The 16,891-nt window shown below is 37.0% G+C and overlaps 2 protein-coding genes across 4 annotated transcripts; one reads left to right on the top strand and one right to left on the bottom strand.

The window, feature by feature from the left end:
• The first annotated feature begins 3,423 nt into the window (after positions 1–3,423).
• Positions 3,424–4,799, top strand: LOC118488004 (LOB domain-containing protein 13-like). The gene is made up of 2 exons (XM_035984970.1): positions 3,424–3,808; positions 3,905–4,799. The coding sequence occupies exons 1-2, from the start codon at positions 3,452–3,454 to the stop codon at positions 4,679–4,681; spliced, it is 1,134 nt and encodes a 377-aa protein (XP_035840863.1). The 5' UTR covers positions 3,424–3,451; the 3' UTR covers positions 4,682–4,799.
• Positions 4,766–15,684, bottom strand: LOC110904426 (probable zinc metalloprotease EGY1, chloroplastic). 3 transcript variants are annotated; one of them, XM_035984969.1, is made up of 10 exons: positions 15,139–15,684; positions 12,793–13,257; positions 12,118–12,218; positions 11,473–11,590; positions 10,737–10,948; positions 10,542–10,592; positions 9,949–10,018; positions 9,775–9,843; positions 9,170–9,220; positions 4,766–4,997 (listed from the first exon to the last, which is right to left on the bottom strand). In XM_035984969.1, the coding sequence occupies exons 1-10, from the start codon at positions 15,484–15,486 to the stop codon at positions 4,839–4,841; spliced, it is 1,644 nt and encodes a 547-aa protein (XP_035840862.1). In that variant the 5' UTR covers positions 15,487–15,684; the 3' UTR covers positions 4,766–4,838. The 3 variants fall into 3 exon arrangements, with proteins under 3 accessions (XP_035840862.1, XP_035840858.1, XP_035840857.1); XM_035984965.1 differs by having other exon boundaries at positions 11,473–11,574; positions 12,118–12,258; positions 12,793–13,254; positions 15,139–15,681; XM_035984964.1 differs by having other exon boundaries at positions 11,473–11,574; positions 12,118–12,258; positions 15,139–15,680.
• Positions 15,685–16,891: the final 1,207 nt, after the last annotated feature.

The raw sequence follows: 16,891 nt of genomic DNA, 5'->3' as shown, positions 1-16,891 counted from the left end.
TCCTACTGCTCCACAAAAGCCTGACTATCCTGAAGCAGAGGTTTCAAAAAGATCATCAAAACAGCAAATCAGGAGAAACACTGCTCCAGCTGCCATCTACAAAAGAAGGAGTCAAAAACAGTTGGTTGTTGAATCAATTCAAGAGTTAATTGCTGGAGATGACCTTGTGAAAGAGGGCATAAAAAGAATGATTGTAGACACTCTTGAGCTTAATCAACCTGCAAACACTGCTCAGCCAGTTGTAAATAAACCTCTCCCAAGAAACCCATTGGGTTCAAAAGTACTAAAATGGATGACTGATCAAAAGACCCATGTATTGACCCTGATCAGATCCAATGGTGAAGTGAAGTACATATCAAGGAAACAAGCACTAGGCCTTGGTGTTGAAGATCTACAGGATCTCCTTGAACTTACACTGTGCAGGGATGAGGGTGATACAAGTTCTCAGGATTTTGAGCTTCAATTCAAAAATCAAGTTAGGGAACTTCTTATGAGAAATAAAAATCCAGAATAATGAAGGGTTTTGGCATTATCTGTTCCAGGGGGAGATTGTTGGGATTGAACCCTACCAGAGGAACAGATAATGAAAACCAAAACCGGTTCACAACAGTGGATTAGTCATAAGCAGCTGTTTACATCAAGCTCTCCCCTTGACAGTGGTTATCTAGCATCTGATAGACTTCAAAGCACTGCTTAGTATAACAACTGCCACTCAAAGTACTAATGAAGATTAAAGACTGAAGCTCAGTCTACTGATGAATTCCAAGCACTGGTGAAGAACTAAAGTACTGCTCTTTCAAGGTCTGATCATCCTTTAAAGAAAGCACTGATGCTCAACATCAGTGGTCGACTACAACAGTGGAATGAAGAATCAGTGTTTATACATCAGTGTTTAGAGTATAATCCGTGTCTGTATGATCAGTTGTTTATAGAACAGTAGATAGAGTTTGTTAGTTTGTTAGATGTCACTTTCATGGTGACGTCAGCTAAGATGCTTCAGTGGTTTGGTTTGCCTATAAATGTAACAGTACCCTGTACTGTTACATTTGATTGACTGAGTGGGTTCTTCTCTTCCAGTCCAATCCTTTCATCTTGTGCAATCAACCATGGAGTATCAGGCTGAGGGGGGGTTTAGTTTGTAAGCATGCTTTGTAATCTTTTGATTTGTATTGTAATCATTTGAATCAATATGAAAAGCATGTATTTATCAAAACTATTTCCTCCTTTGATTGTGTTTACAAAGTTTGTGTTCATTTTCGCTGCATAAATCATTGAATCATGTTCATTCATTGATCATCTATTACAAACAAACACACTCATTAGAGCCTCAGATCCTAACATTAATGCTAAAGAAGGTTGAACAGATTTTTTATGGAATTCTTAAACATATGATAAAATAAGGTGTTTTAGTTACGAGAACACTCTTGAATAGTGATAATGTATGTCTATCTGAATGTGGAATGTGATAATGCTTAGTACGAGCTAAATGGCTTCGCTCTAAAGCATTTTAATGATCCCCTTGTTTACACATGATAAGCCTTGCCCAGTTTGCCATAACGTTTGTTTGGATAACTTTGGGGAGCATGTTGTCCATTGCAAGTAGCTTCCGGGTTTTAAATACAGACATGACTTGGTCAGGGATGTCATATGTGATGTGCTTAAGTGGGTAGGAATCTCCGCAAAAAAGAGACCCCTGTGAATTTCTTGACAGATCCGCTTGAAAGGAGGTCCACTCTTTAGCTAGCGGATGTTCTTGTATTTGATTGGACAGGTGGAAAGCACACTTGTGTAGATCTTATCGGGGTGCCCCCTTGTTAGGTTCATGGAAAAACATTTCGTGGTTGGCCATATTGTGTTGAAGACAGAATCAGGGAAAATCGCTAAACATGAAAAAGCTTGTGTGGAGAATTAACATGTCTTCATTCCCTTTCCCTTTAATACTTCCGGGTCCCTTGCCCCTAACGTTGTTGGTTTCCTGAACAGAGTGCAGAAGGTCGTGCACAACAATTTCTCAACACCTAAAAACCAGAGTTTTATTTTCGCTAGAATTGGATTTGCTATTCAAAAGGGGTTGTGGAGCAACATGTTGCATGTCTACCTGCTATTGTTATGTAATTAACTTTTCTTAGTGAAATATTTTTTTATATTTGTCTCAAAATTTAAAGCATATTGTTCAACAGAACTGGGGATTGCTATAATGAGAGATCAGTAGTCTTGAATCAACAAGTTATTGTTTCGATTTTCGCTTTAGATTATTTAGAAACCAAAACAAGTTGATCACTTTTTTTCGAACCGCAAAGGTTGCTCCTATCCTACCTTAGGATGTTCTCATTGGTGACCCAAACATGGGTTGGGTTCTTGAAATCATTTAAAGAAAAAGCAAAATACAAGAAAAATGGGCAATCTGGGTTGCAACCTAGGTTGGTGATTTTCTATGCCACGTGTCACAATAAGAGTGAGCATCACTATTATATTCTTTTTCTTTTTTGTTTGTTAACAATTAGTTTTAAATATAATCAGTTTTTTTTCTAATAACTTATAATTTTTAAGTTATTTCAAAAATTTAAACAAACTATCTCGTTTAATATATTTTTGTGAATATCCTGATATAATTTTTATTAAAAACAGAGTTCGTTCAGAAAAATATATTTTTAAATATAGAATAAATATAAGTTATTTGATGAATGTTAATTTTTTCGTTTTTCTTATTTTATATTTAAAATAAATAACTATTTGTTTCAAAATTAAAAAAATATATTTTAACAGTTTAAAATAAATAAAAAATATTCATAAATTATTTATTTAATCGAAGTTAGTTTGGGTTAGGTTGCTAATGGGTTTGAAAGTTTATGTCGGGTTGGGTTGTGTGGTTAGGTGGAAGAGAGAGAAATTAGTATTTTATTAAAGACTGGGTTGAGTTTGTGAACGTGGATAGTCTTGCACCAATTATTTAAGTAACTCTCCTTGCTCAGGTTTTGAACCTAGGACCACCCCTATCACCCCTATAACAGATATATGTCTCTACCAAATAGACTAGCCCTACATTCACAAATGATCACAGTTTTTCAATGGGTTATTTCTATATGTAGATACATTGGAAATTGGTATGTTTGTGATATTCTATATGCCAAGCAAGGGCAGCATAGCATAGATCTTGTGATATCTCATATGGAATATGGAATAACCAATGTAGTAAAATCTTTTACTTTAGATGTAAATTTGCCACAATATTAATTTAGTGATAGTCATAAAGAACTAAAGTTACAACGGATAATTCCAGGGTATTTTAGACATTTCACTGATAATTCGAGATACATGCTTGTTAAAATATTTGTCCGTATCTAACCCGTTACAATCCTCGCTTACCCTCTCATGATTTTTGTGTGCCGGGGCCTTTAATAAGTCTATATAACCACATTCGGAAACATCTATCTACACTCGTCTTTGAATCATGGCAGAGCCAAACAATGAACACGGTTCATTGAACGCTCCGATGAAGGGTGGCAGAAAGCGAGCCGGCAGGTCAAGTGACTCGCCTAATGGTGCCCCTTGTGGAGCCTGTAAGTTATTGAGGAAGAGGTGTGTTAATGGGTGCATCTTTGCACCCTACTTTGGGCCCGAACAAGGGACCGCACTGTTCGCAGCGGTCCACAAGATATTCGGGGCCAGCAACGTGTCAAAGCTGTTGGTGCAACTTCCGCTACACCACCGCTACAGTGCTGTTAAGACCTTGACGTATGAAGCTCAGGCTAGGTTGGCTGACCCTGTTAGCGGCTGTGTATCTGTGGTCGCGAATTTGATTACACAGGCACATGCTTCCAATCTTTGTAGTTTTTTTTTTCTGTTATACAATTTTTCTTAAACATACATTTAACATTCAATCTTATAATGTTTGTTACTATAGGTTGTATATTTGCACATGGAACTAGCAAAGGCGAAGAAGCTAATAGCCGAGAAACGCATGGTGGCGCAGGGTCCACCACCGCAGCCAGAACAGTTGAACCACCATGAATTGCCGCCAAGTCACCACCTTGATTGGCAGCCAGTGTATCCAAATGGTTCAATGGCGCAGAAGCTACTAGTCGAGCGACTCCTGGCGGCCACCACACCCCAGGGTCCTCCACCACAGCCAGAACAGTTGAACCACCTTGAATTGCCGCCAAGTTGCCACCCTGATTGGCAGCCAGTGTATCCAAATGGTTCAATGGCGCAGAAGCTACTAGCCGAGCGACTCGTGGCGGCCAACACACCCCAGGGTCCTCCACTGCAGCCAGAACAGTTGAACCACGTTGAATTGCCGCCAGTTCAACACCCTGATTGGCAGCCAGTGTATCCAAATGGTTCAATGGCGCAGAAGCTACTAGCCGAGCGTCTCATGGCGGACAACATACCCAAGGGTCCACCACTGCAGCCAGAACAGTTGAACTATGTTGAATTGCCGCCAAGTCACCACCCTGATTGGCAGCCAGTGTATCCAAATGGTTCATCTGCTTCAAACAACAACATGATCAACATGAACATGTTTGACTCAAACATGCATAATCCTGCAAATGACCATCAGTACGCTGCTTCTTCACAGCCGAGTTTCGATCCCCTGATGTATACTGGACCTTATTTCGAAAATGATGATGACGTTATGGAAGACATCGGGGACCTGCTTGCGTTTGCTGATCAGTTTTAAGTTTCAATCTGGATGTTTCGAAGTTCCGTAATAATTAAATAAGTTTGTACTTCTGGTATTACCATAAGTAACTGCAGACAAGAATGGTTATGAAATTATATTTTAATGGCTTTCTAAATATGAAATTGTATGATTTCTTATTCTGTTTTATTGTGTATTAAAATGTGGTTACAAGACCAATACCCAACTCTTCTGCTAACTCATCCCATACCGGCAGAAGTATTAAAACAACTAGAAATATCGCCACTGTCACCGCCGTTCTCCGCCATGTTCCGACTTCTGTCACGTCATTCAGGCAAGGTTTTTCCGGCGACCTCTGTAAAATTTAAGACGCGAATATCAGGAAACGTGATTCATACACGATAAAAAAAACTGTCGTTTGACAATTTTACCCTTAATCATACGAAAATGACAACACAATTATAAGGTGTAAGGGTGAAGTAGTAAAAGAATAAAAAAATAATAAAAAAATTTATTTGTCATGTACAAATCACCTCTCTATTTCAAGCTAAAAATAGTCGCAGTCGTTGTTGGAACTCGGAAAGTGTTAAATGACATAAAAACAAGTAATTGTATCCGCTATCTGATATACTTTATACATAATATTATATCCTGCAACATCCGGCCCAAAACACGTTGGTGATATACTGATATTTGAGGCGGGACATTCCTTGTGACACAGTATCTCTCATGTGGACAGAACATAACAATGTGAGATTTGCCTTAGGTGTTACATAATACATATCTACTAGCTAGGATATTAATTTAATTTTTGCAAAAATGTTAAGTTTTTTGAAAAAATATTTGTAAAAATTTGGTGGCTTTTTTTTAGTTTAGTGTATCACAGGTTTCAAACCACGGATTCTCTCCTCCATCTCACAAAAGTATTATTTTTTCTTGAGTTAACTGCCATTTTCGTCCCTGTGGTTTGGTCACTTTGGCCATTTCAGTCCATTTTTCAAAAATGCGCCATTTTCCTCCCCGACGTTCTGGAAAGGTGCCATTTCAGTCCAAAAATCATAACCCAGTTAAGTCAGTTAGTAAACAAGGACTGATTGTGTAAATTTGTAACATAAAGGACTGATTGTGTAAATTTGTAACACCACCACCACTAGCCCTGCCACCACCACCACTCCGCTGCCACCACCACCACCACCGCCACCACCGCCACCACAGCCACCACCACCACCACCGCCACCACAGCCACCACCGCCACCAGTTAAGCAACGGCGTTGGATTCCTCCAATCCTCCGATGTATACCGAGTCCGAAACATGCTATATATACGACATCCTCACAAGCCACTCTCGACACCATCCTATCTCTCTCATCTCCCTGTTTCGATAACAATTCGCCGGAGACAACCGGAGAGGAAGCTCGCAACATTAGAGACGTCGCCGGAACTCGAATTCTCGTCGAAGTCGTCACGTCGGAACTCACGTTATACTTTTGTTCGATATACTTTCTTTATTTTCTTGTTCCCTCGATTTAGCCACTGTTAGAGTATCTAACTTTGATTTCCGCTACTTATCGCTATGAAAATAACTGTTTTTAGATTATTAGAGCAAGCAAATAAGTTATGTAAGTGTACCTTACAACTTTAGCAATGCATATATTTACTGAACTGCATCGGTTTATCTAACTTTGATCACCGCTGCATCCAGTTAGATGTCATATAAAGATGAAGTAGAATTCAAATGAAATTTTAATTGTTTCCAGTAATGCATTTCAAACCATTATCCAATTTATGAAAAAAATAACATGAGATTTTAGTGTTGGGAGAGCTAAAAAATTGGGCACTTAATGACATTTTAATATGGAGAGAACTTAAAGGATCTTTTTGAATAGAGCAAAGCTGAAAGCATTAATTTTATGTTGGCATGTGCTATCATAAGATCACTAGAATAATGAAATCAACAGGTTGGTGAGAGATGACTGTTTAAGCAATTCTTATAATAAAGAAGAGAACAGAGCGAGGGAGAGGAGGCGTTTTAAAATCAAAGTTTTAAAATCAAAGTTAGATACTCTAACAGTGGCTAAATCGAGGGAACAAGAAAATAAAGAAAGTATATCGAACAAAAGTATAACGTGAGTTCCGACGTGACGACTTCGACGAGAATTCGAGTTCCGGCGACGTCTCTAATGTTGCGAGCTTCCTCTCCGGTTGTCTCCGGCGAATTGTTATCAAAACAGGGAGATGAGAGAGATAGAATGGTGTCGAGAGTGGCTTGTGAGGATGTCGTATATATAGCATGTTTCGGACTCGGTATACATCGGAGGATTGGAGGAATCCAACGCCGTTGCTTAACTGGTGGCGGTGGTGGCTGTGGTGGCGGTGGTGGTGGTGGTGGTGGCTGTGGTGGCGGTGGTGGCGGTGGTGGTGGCAGCGGAGTGGTGGTGGTGGCAGGGCTAGTGGTGGTGGTGTTACAAATTTACACAATCAGTCCTTTATGTTACAAATTTACACAATCAGTCCTTGTTTACTAACTGACTTAACTGGGTTATGATTTTTGGACTGAAATGACACCTTTCCAGAACGTCGGGGAGGAAAATGGCGCATTTTTGAAAAATGGACTGAAATGGCCAAAGTGACCAAACCACAGGGACGAAAATGGCAGTTAACTCTTTTTTCTTTTTTTACAATTAACGTATAAAATAGCTTTTCTAATAATTTGTAATGCTTAATATCTAAAAAATCTTAATGCACAGCTTTGTTCAAAAATAACTCGGGTCATACATTTCGATCTAAATTTTAGAGTAAATTACACGGATTGCCCTTGTACCTTTGGTCCATAAGTTCAAGAAATTGTGGGGTCCAAAAGCATAGCACAAGGACGATCCGTGTAATTTACTCTAAATTTTATTAAAAACAGAGTTATATCCGGAATAAAGTATTTTTCAGCACATGTAACAGAAAAAAATACTTTATTTGGATACAACTTTAATTTCAATAAAACTTATATCGAAATGCAGACAAGAAAAATTGAACAATATTGCATATTTAGATTTTTATTAAATATGGGTAGGGATCCTGGGGTCAAGTTATTCTACAAAGGCTCCTAATTGTAAGAAGTGTAAGAAGGATTTATAGAGTGACAAGTGTTCAATAACCTAAAATTAAACCCACTACATCACCACCGAAAACCTAAACACCCACCCCACCACCACCCAAAAACCTAAACACCCCCCCCCCCCCGGGCAAAGAAAAACAAAAAAAACTATACCTCACCAAAAAAAAAACCAAAAAACCTAACCCCCACCCCCCAAAAACCTAAAAAAACCTACCCCCCCCCCCCAAAAAAAAAAAAAAAAAGAAAATCTAAAAATAAAACTAAACACCCACCACCCAAAAACCTAAACCCCCACCCCCTCGCCAAAAAAAAAAAAAAAAAAAAAAAATGGTGGGTGATGGGGGAGGGGGTGGGGGTTTAGGTTTTTGGTGGTGGTGGATGTTTTAAGGTTTTTTGTGTAGTGGGTTTTTTTAGGAGCCTTTGTACACTTCTTACAATTAGGATCCTTTGTATTTGATCCTAATCCAGGGATCCTGTACATTAATCCAGAAGTGTGAGAAGTGTATTATAACACCATATAAACACTGTATAACACTATATAACAAATATAACACTATACATCTATCATAGACATGCTATCAGACAAAATATAGTGTTATATTTGTTATATAGTGTTATATGTGTTACATAATGTTATATGGTATATATGGTGTTACATAGTGTTATACGGTGTTTATATGGTGTTATAGTGTTTTAATACACTTCTCACTCTTCTCACACTTCTGGATTAATGTACAGGATCCTATATCTATTAAATATTACAAAAAACAAAACTAAATTATATGTTAAATGAAAATGAAAAAAAGAAAAAACGAACTTTAAACTTATGAAATTCGAGGAAGGGAATCCATGGTTTAAAACCATGGTATACACTAAGAATACAAACAAACAAAAAACCACCGTTTTTACAAATGCTTTTCTAAAAAAAAAAAAAGGGTATTTTTAAAGCTTCATTAATTATTATTTTTTAGGAGGTCCGTTTTTCGTTTCATATTTAAAGCTAGAGCTTGGTCATCCAATCATGATTTTTTTCTTCAAAGATGGCATTTTTTAAAGAGTGAACTAGTGAAGTACACGAATGGTCCCTATGGTGTAACAAAATTTTGGATTTGGTCCCTAACATTTGAAAAGTAAACAAATGGTCCCTGTAGTTTGCACTTTATAACACATTTAGTCCCTAGCCAACAAATCTAAAGCTTTTAGCATGTCCAAGATAGGGACTAAACGCGTTGCAAAGTGCAAACCACAGGGACCATCCATGTACTTTTGAAAAAAGTTGGGGACTAAATGCATTACAAAGTGCAAACCACAGGGACCATCTGTGTATTTTGGAAAGCTAGGGACCGGAACTAAATTATGATAAACCACAGGGACTATTCGTGTACTATTGGGGTGGTTGTAACCTTTGAGACTCGTACCTGGCATATTAGCACATATAATCCCCAAGGAAGCGACAAAGGTCCACCGAGCTGCATTCAAGGAAATATACCAAACAATATTAATACTTCTATTGTGTCTTTGTTATAACATTTTATTAGCTACAAATATGATCTTTTAAAAATCCAACTTTCCATAAGTTTATAAAGGAGTAAAATACAATTTTCATCCCTGAGGTTTTGCCAGTTTTGCGAGTTCCCTTCAAAGGTTTGTTTTCCGCATCTGGATCCAAAAGGTTTGAAATCTTGCATTTTCATCCAGCTCATTAACTCCATCCATTTTTCTCCATTAAGTCGTGGATATTTTTGTCTTTTTTATCAACTTGAAAGGCAATTTGATCTTTTTAAAAAGTCCAAGTTGCCTTTCAAGTTAACAAAAAAAAAAACGAAAATACCCTTGACTTAACAGAGAAAAATGGATGGAGTTAACGAGCATGATGAAAATGGCAAGCTTTCAAACCTTTTGGATCCAGATGCGGAATTACAAACCTTTAGACGAAACTTGCAAAACTGGCCAAACGTCAGGGACGAAAACGGCATTTTACTCGTTTAAAAAGTAATGTTTGGAGAAACTAAAGGTGGCATACCACTCCAAGCCCAAGTAACAAATATGTCGTTAAACCAAATCCAACAAGTGCATCCTTCCCAAAAGCACCCTGTGAGATGAAAAATGGTAATTTTAACGTTAGAAATGTATAGAATAATGCACGTGAGTACGTAACTATGCAGTCAGTAACAGAATTGGGTTTTCGAAAATAAACCTGAACCACTCTTCCGCCGTCAAGGCATCCGATTGGGAGCATATTGAAAGCTGAAGTAGTCAAACCACACCTGCAAAGCCAAATTACATGCAATGTCTAAGTCGTTTATGGATCTATTTACATACGAATGGGTTGAATTAAGACTTTAAGTTTTGTTTTTCTTTTTTAACAGGTCAAACATGTAAAACTCAAAAAATTTAGCCGAAAAGGAAATGGATTGAACGGGTCAAAAATTGTGCGAGTGTGTTTAAATATAGATATAATCACCTGCATGGTATCTAACACACCAATTACTTAAATGATTTTTTCTCATTTAAAAACAGTGTTCCCAGTTAACTTAACCCAACCTAATTTCAATTTGTGCCAACAATGACAAAACAAAAGATAAATGTAAAGTGACCAAAATACCCTTGAGTTAACTGAGCTTTTTGGATGGATTTAGGGGGTTGGACGAAAATGACAAAAAATGGAAACCTCAGGAACACAGATGAAAAAAAAAACTATTTGCACTAAAGTGGCATTTCTTGTTAAGCCACAGGGACTACAATGGCAATTTACTCAATAAATATTAACATCTAAGAACAGTACATCACCAGCCAGCAATTACAAGTGGATGGATGGACACTGTGGCTCCATGCAGCGCACTACAAAGACAAAAAGTAAACATCAAATAACAAATAAAAACCAACATTATAAATCCATTAAATAAAGGAGTGAGTAATTAACTAATTAGAAGTTCTTTTATTAAATTAATAATTCATCCAATATTGTGAAGCAGGAAGACGTACGTATAACCTAAAGTTGCTCTACTAATGAGCCCTAGGAGTAGAGAGCCCTGAAAAAGCATGCTAGGAACCTGCACCATATCAGCTGCAGCTTCTGGTTTTAAAGAAAGCAGCAGCCCAACAGCAAACATTGAAAGTGATAGTGCGGCCCCTGCAAATGGGCCAGCTAGAGAGATATCGACTTTCGTTTTTCTATCTGGAAGAATCGATTTAAACTGCACGATTCAAAATACATGTCAATTTTATTTCAAAGTAAATATAAGAGAGTAAAATGCCATTTTCGTCCCCGAGGTTTGGCCAGTTTTGTGACTTTTGTCCAAAGGTTTATTTGTCCGCATCTAGATCCAAAGGTTTGAAATCTTGTCATTTTCATCCAGCTCGTTAACTCCATCCATTTTTCTCCGTCAAGTTAGGGATATTTCTGTCATTTTTCTAACTTAAAGAGCAATTCAGTCTTTTTCACTTTATGTAAAAAGATCGTATACCCCTAAATAAAACCGAATTGCCCTTTAAGTTAACAACAAGACAGAAATACCCTGACTTAAGTGAGAAAAATGGATGGAGTTAAAGAGCCGGATGAAAATAGCAAGACTTCAAACCTTTTGGATCCAGATGCGGAAATACAAACCTTTGGATGAAAGTGGCAAAAAACCGGCAAAAAAACCTCAGGAACGAAATTGGTATTTTTCTCTAAATAAGAAAGAATGTATGTTTCACATCAATAATTGAATGTGAGCACCTGAGTGATTGCCCCAAAGCTTCCGAGAGTGATATTGGGAATGAAAAAGGGAATGCTCAATTTTACGTTCTTCGGGAAGGCAGCAAGAAAATGCCCAACTTCCTGCAGGGGATGAACTCTGTAAGAAAAAATGAAAATATAAACTATAAAAATCATTATGGAAAAAGGAGAGCATAATTTGCGAGCTCGAATAGTTTTTGGACAAAAGGTTTCAAGTACAATGTTTGGGATAAGAATAATATCATTATCCAACAAAAACTCAGAATGTCAAAATGTCAAATATATCTATTTTCATATTTATTAAATATATACCCTTCCCTTGTGTGAAGATTTAAATTATGAAACTTCAAGTGTAAGGAAAAGAAGAAGGGTATGATAATTGTATTATAATTTGTATTTAATGAAATTTCAAGTGTTACCCATATTTTATATTAGTTTTTTTTTTTTTTTTTTTTTTTTTTGCTTGGGTAAATATGAGATAATACAAATATTAAGGGGTATGTATTCCATAAATTGTCAAAACCATTCATTCCTACGAAGTGTAGTGTTGTTTTCACATTTTGGAAAGAAAAACGCTAGCTTTATAACAAAAAACGATCCCGGTGGTTGAAAAGGCTAATTACTCTTAGATAGTTGAATACTTACATGAAATAACTGAACACCCAGAACTCCATAAGCCAGTGGCAAAGCGGGTTCAACAAATGGATAAAGCAGTTGCATATCTGGTGGTTCAATGGCATCTGGATCTGTAAAGTACTTAACTATCTCAGGAGGAAGACGATTGATCTGCTCAACATAAAGTTTCAATTAACAAAATGATGTCATATAAAGCATTACCCAAAACGGACCATTCATAAATTATGGGTCAGAATTGCGACCTCTAGGTTTGGCCAGTTTTGCAACTTTCGTCCAAAGGTTTATTTTTCCGCATCTAAATCAAAAGGTTTGAAATCTTGTCATTTTCATCCAGCTCGTTAACTCCATCCATTTTTATCCGTTAAGTCAAGGGTATTTATGTCTTTTTTGCTAACTTTAAGGACAATTCAGTCTTTTTCACTTTATGTACAAGCATTTAGCGTAATGTACAAGCATTCAAAACCCTTTAAGTTAATAAAAAAGATGGAAATATCCCCGGCTTAACAGAGAAAAATGGATAGAGTGAACGAACCAGGTGAAAATGGCAAGGTTTTAAACCTTTTGGATCCAGATGCGAAAAAACAAACCTTTGGATGAAAGTCGCAAAACTGGCCAAACCTCAGGGACGAAAATGGCATTTTACTCAATACAATATTTGCCGAAGCATATTGAAGAGCAAAATACCTGAGATGCAATTCCTAGCTCCACAGAAGAACCGATGGTGAGAACAAACAATAAGACAGCAATAACATACTGCCAAAGTGTTGTGGGCCCGGGTTCCGAAACCTCTTTCCTCAACATACCGAAGCTAACCCGTGGACCGCCACGTGGATCCGGATTTTCCGAGTTGGGTTCCTCTACCATGAATAGGTTATACTTATCTCCCATAATTTCAGCCAATTGACTCTGAAGTTTGGCAAAAACGTCTTCCCTATTTCCTCTAAGATTTCCAAGAAAAAGGATACCTTCACCGAAATCTCCAAATGGTTCCTCCTTTGTTACCCAGAAAGTTGAGTAGCCGAATAGTTTGTCCTTTATGAGCTTTACGTCAACAGGGTCAACTTTTTCTGGTCCGAGAAGTTCCATAAGTTTAAAAGAGTCAACTTGAAAGTTATTATATGTTAACCCATCTGGAGAAAAGGTTGGCTGCTGCAAAAGGCAAAAATAGTGCATTAGAACGATTTTTTTGTATTATAGGGACCGCAGTAACAAAAAAAATGTGTTATATTTGTATTCAAAATTCGAGTGACACCATGATTTCCGGATGATGACATTGATGATACAGTTAGTTATTGCAGTATAACATAAATCGTACCCTTAGCCAGTTAGACGAGGGGTTAGTCACTCATGCGTGTTACTTCCTTCATCCCATTTCGAACGCATCGTTAAACTCTAATGTTTATATATAAAGTTTTGATGGAAAAAACATTATAAAACATTTTATGCACGTTGTGCCATTTAGAATCAAATGAAACCTTAAAAAATAACCAAATGTTATTAATACGAATTTAAGAAGTTCGGATAAATGGATAATGACTAAGCTAAATGTGCAACAATAGTTATCCAATAAAAATCCAAAAACACAAAGCCTTTGTTTCCCGAAATCAATTAACCAACAAAACAAAACTGAGATGCCCTACTTCAACAAATCTAATTCTAAAAATAACAAGATTTGTAGAATTTCAAAGTTGACTTACACTTTTAACATAAGCTTGGATCGTGACATTATTTATATAATTACCATATGTATTTCTTGATCCTAACTTATACACTATCTTCGGTTACATCCAAAGAGCAAACGAAACATGAAGACCAATAAAAGAGTATTTATGGTCCACCACTAATCACAAACTTCTCTTCTAACAAACAGAACTTCCTAAAATATAACAATTTCCTATCTAAATCCAAACATGCCCTAAACAATTACCAAAGAATGCGAAAATGAGCAATAGCATGAACAATGGTTTAGATAACTCAATCAACCGAAAAACAAACAACCGGAAAACAGAGTCACCGGAGAACAAACAACCAGAAAACAAACTAACTCGAGCAAAAGGAAGAGAAGCCAACAAGCCGTACATAAATGCCAGAAACATGGAGAAACAGAGTGGCCGGAAATGTAACAAAGCAGTCTCGCTACCATATGAACTATATAATCCTCTCTATATCATATCAATAGAATCAATCAAATGTACAAGATGATATAGAGAGAGGAGTTCACAACTCACAATAAAGAAGTAACAAGTTAACAACTATATAATAAACTAACAGGATACTAATAAGGGGCTGTTTGTTTACCTCTTAATGGAGTTCTTAATGGTTCAGACTGTTTGTTTTGCGAGCAGATGTCTGAATGGTTTAGACATTTGCCTCTGAATGGTTAAGCATTATACTGAGTCTGAATGGTTAAGACCTCTAATCTGAATTGGTCAGACATTTGTCTCTGAACGGTTAAGCATTATACTGACTCTTAATGGTTCAGACCTCTTATTGGTTCAGCACTTAATGGTTCAAACCTCTTACTCATTCAGCACTTAACCATTCAGAAGTTGCCAAACAGCCCCTAACTGATATGACTAACTCATCTGGCTAACTAACTCTTAACAGAATAACAGAATACATATACACAAATACCATAGTTGTTAATGACAAATAGTGACAAGGTACCTATATGCTACAAAGTGAATAGCGATACACTAGAAAAAAAATTGTTTATATGTATATACGCTGTTATACAAGTATATTTAACAAAAACCTAAAATCCAGCTTTTATGGCTGTATCTAAATGCTATTTATATTTTTTTTAAATGAAATCCCGCTATTTATGGCTACATACCCTACCCTGTAGCTCCCTTCTACCTATACGCTACGCTATTCGCTACAGCGACCATAGCGACACAGCTATTGACAGCTATGACTAATACAATTGTTTATATAACTCAATCACCTAAACCCTGAGCAAAATGAATCAATTAAAGCATAAATGCATAAACAAATTGGTACTAAGCAAATATGGATAAGATAACTCACTCCAGAAGACATAACACCCGGAGGCACCACCGGTTTATCGGAATCCACCTCAGTAAGATTCGACTCATTAGCGGTATCACCGTCCTCTCGATTGCCACCACCACCGTCATTACCACTAGCATAACACTCAAATCCACCAATAAAACCCTTATTATCCACTAAACCTGCAATTCTCACTGTACTTTTCGATAATACGTCTCTACTAGACAACACACAGCTGTTGTTATCATAATAACCATAATTTCTCCTGTCGTAATGTCGAAATCGCGTGAAATCGGTACGATTTGGTCGTATACGAAACCCTAGGTTCAGTGTACTCGTGAAACTACTGCTTGTTAGTGTGGTCATTGCGAAACTCGGTTTGATTTAATGAAGGTTTCTGATGCAATCATGCAGTATGAATAATCGCTTGCAAGTGCATGTATTCGAAGAAGCAGAATGAAATGGTGAAAATTTGAGCGATGAATGATGGTTTTTTCGCCGGAGAAGAAGCAGCAACTGGATAAATCTTTGGTTTGGTATCTTCGAAGCAAAAATTTATTTATCTGAAACGATGGGCACAAATTTATTATTTTTTTAGATTTTTGTGATATTTATTTAAAACTAGTATTTGACACCGCGCGCGTTGCGGCGCGGGATTCGATTGTTATGGGCATGTATTCTACCTCACGTGTTGTGGCACGGGATTCAATCTTTTTAGGCTTGTATTTTACATCATATGTTGTAGCACGGGATTCAATCAATATATCGTTAATGTTATGGCTTGTATTTTACCTCACGGGTTGCGGCGCGGGATTCAATCCCTATGGGCTTGTATTTTACCTCACGCGTTGCAGCATGGGATTCAATCTTAATGGGATCGAATCGTTATGGGCTTGAATTTTACCTCACGCGTTGCGGCGTGGGATTCAATTGTTATGTGATCCAGGATTTGATCGTTATGGACTTATATTTTACCTCACGCGCTGCGGCGCGGGATTCAATTGTTATGGGCTCGTATTTTACCTCAAACGTTAGGGTTCGATCGTTATCAGCTCGTATTTTACGGTTTACCCCGCGGGACAAGATTCGATCGTTGTCAGCTCAGCGAAACACAAAAGAAGTAAAACTTTTATGTAAACTCAACTATACATTATACAACAATCAATTACTGGTGATATTCGCTGGCGATGTAGCTTACACAGACGCACAACTTTCAGCATTATCGAGTGATTTGGTCGGTCACATCCAATCAAATCCGCTACCAGAGGCCATTCATCTTTTTAGCACTACCATCGGAACACCATAAAACCGTTTAGTGCTTGTAAACCTTGTTTTATCATGTGTCATCATCCACCGCCTGAATCATCCAATAAAAAGGATAAAACCTACATAGATGATAAATAAGATACAATGCACAATGTACAACCTCTATAGCCTGAAAATGTTATACATTTCATATTACATATATCCTATTATTTATTATTTACAAGAACCTAAACTAAGTATATAACATATTTTAACATAGAACACCTTCTAAACATAATGTACAAGAAAGTGATGCCTAAGTGTGTTACAAATTAATATCCTATTATCTATTATTTACAAGAACCTAAACTAAGTGTACAACATACTTTAACATAAAACATCTTTTAAACACAATGTACAAGAACATGATGGCTAAGTGTGTTACAAATTAATAGTATATAAATATAAATATTGATTTTTGTGATATTTTCTTAATTCTTTTATACGTGTGTTGGATTGATTTTCA

This window comes from Helianthus annuus, chromosome 2 (genome assembly GCF_002127325.2).
Source record: "Helianthus annuus cultivar XRQ/B chromosome 2, HanXRQr2.0-SUNRISE, whole genome shotgun sequence".
Taxonomy (NCBI): Eukaryota; Viridiplantae; Streptophyta; class Magnoliopsida; order Asterales; family Asteraceae; genus Helianthus; species Helianthus annuus.
Note: the sequence above shows the minus strand (reverse complement) of the source record. Positions and strands in the feature narration are given on the sequence as shown.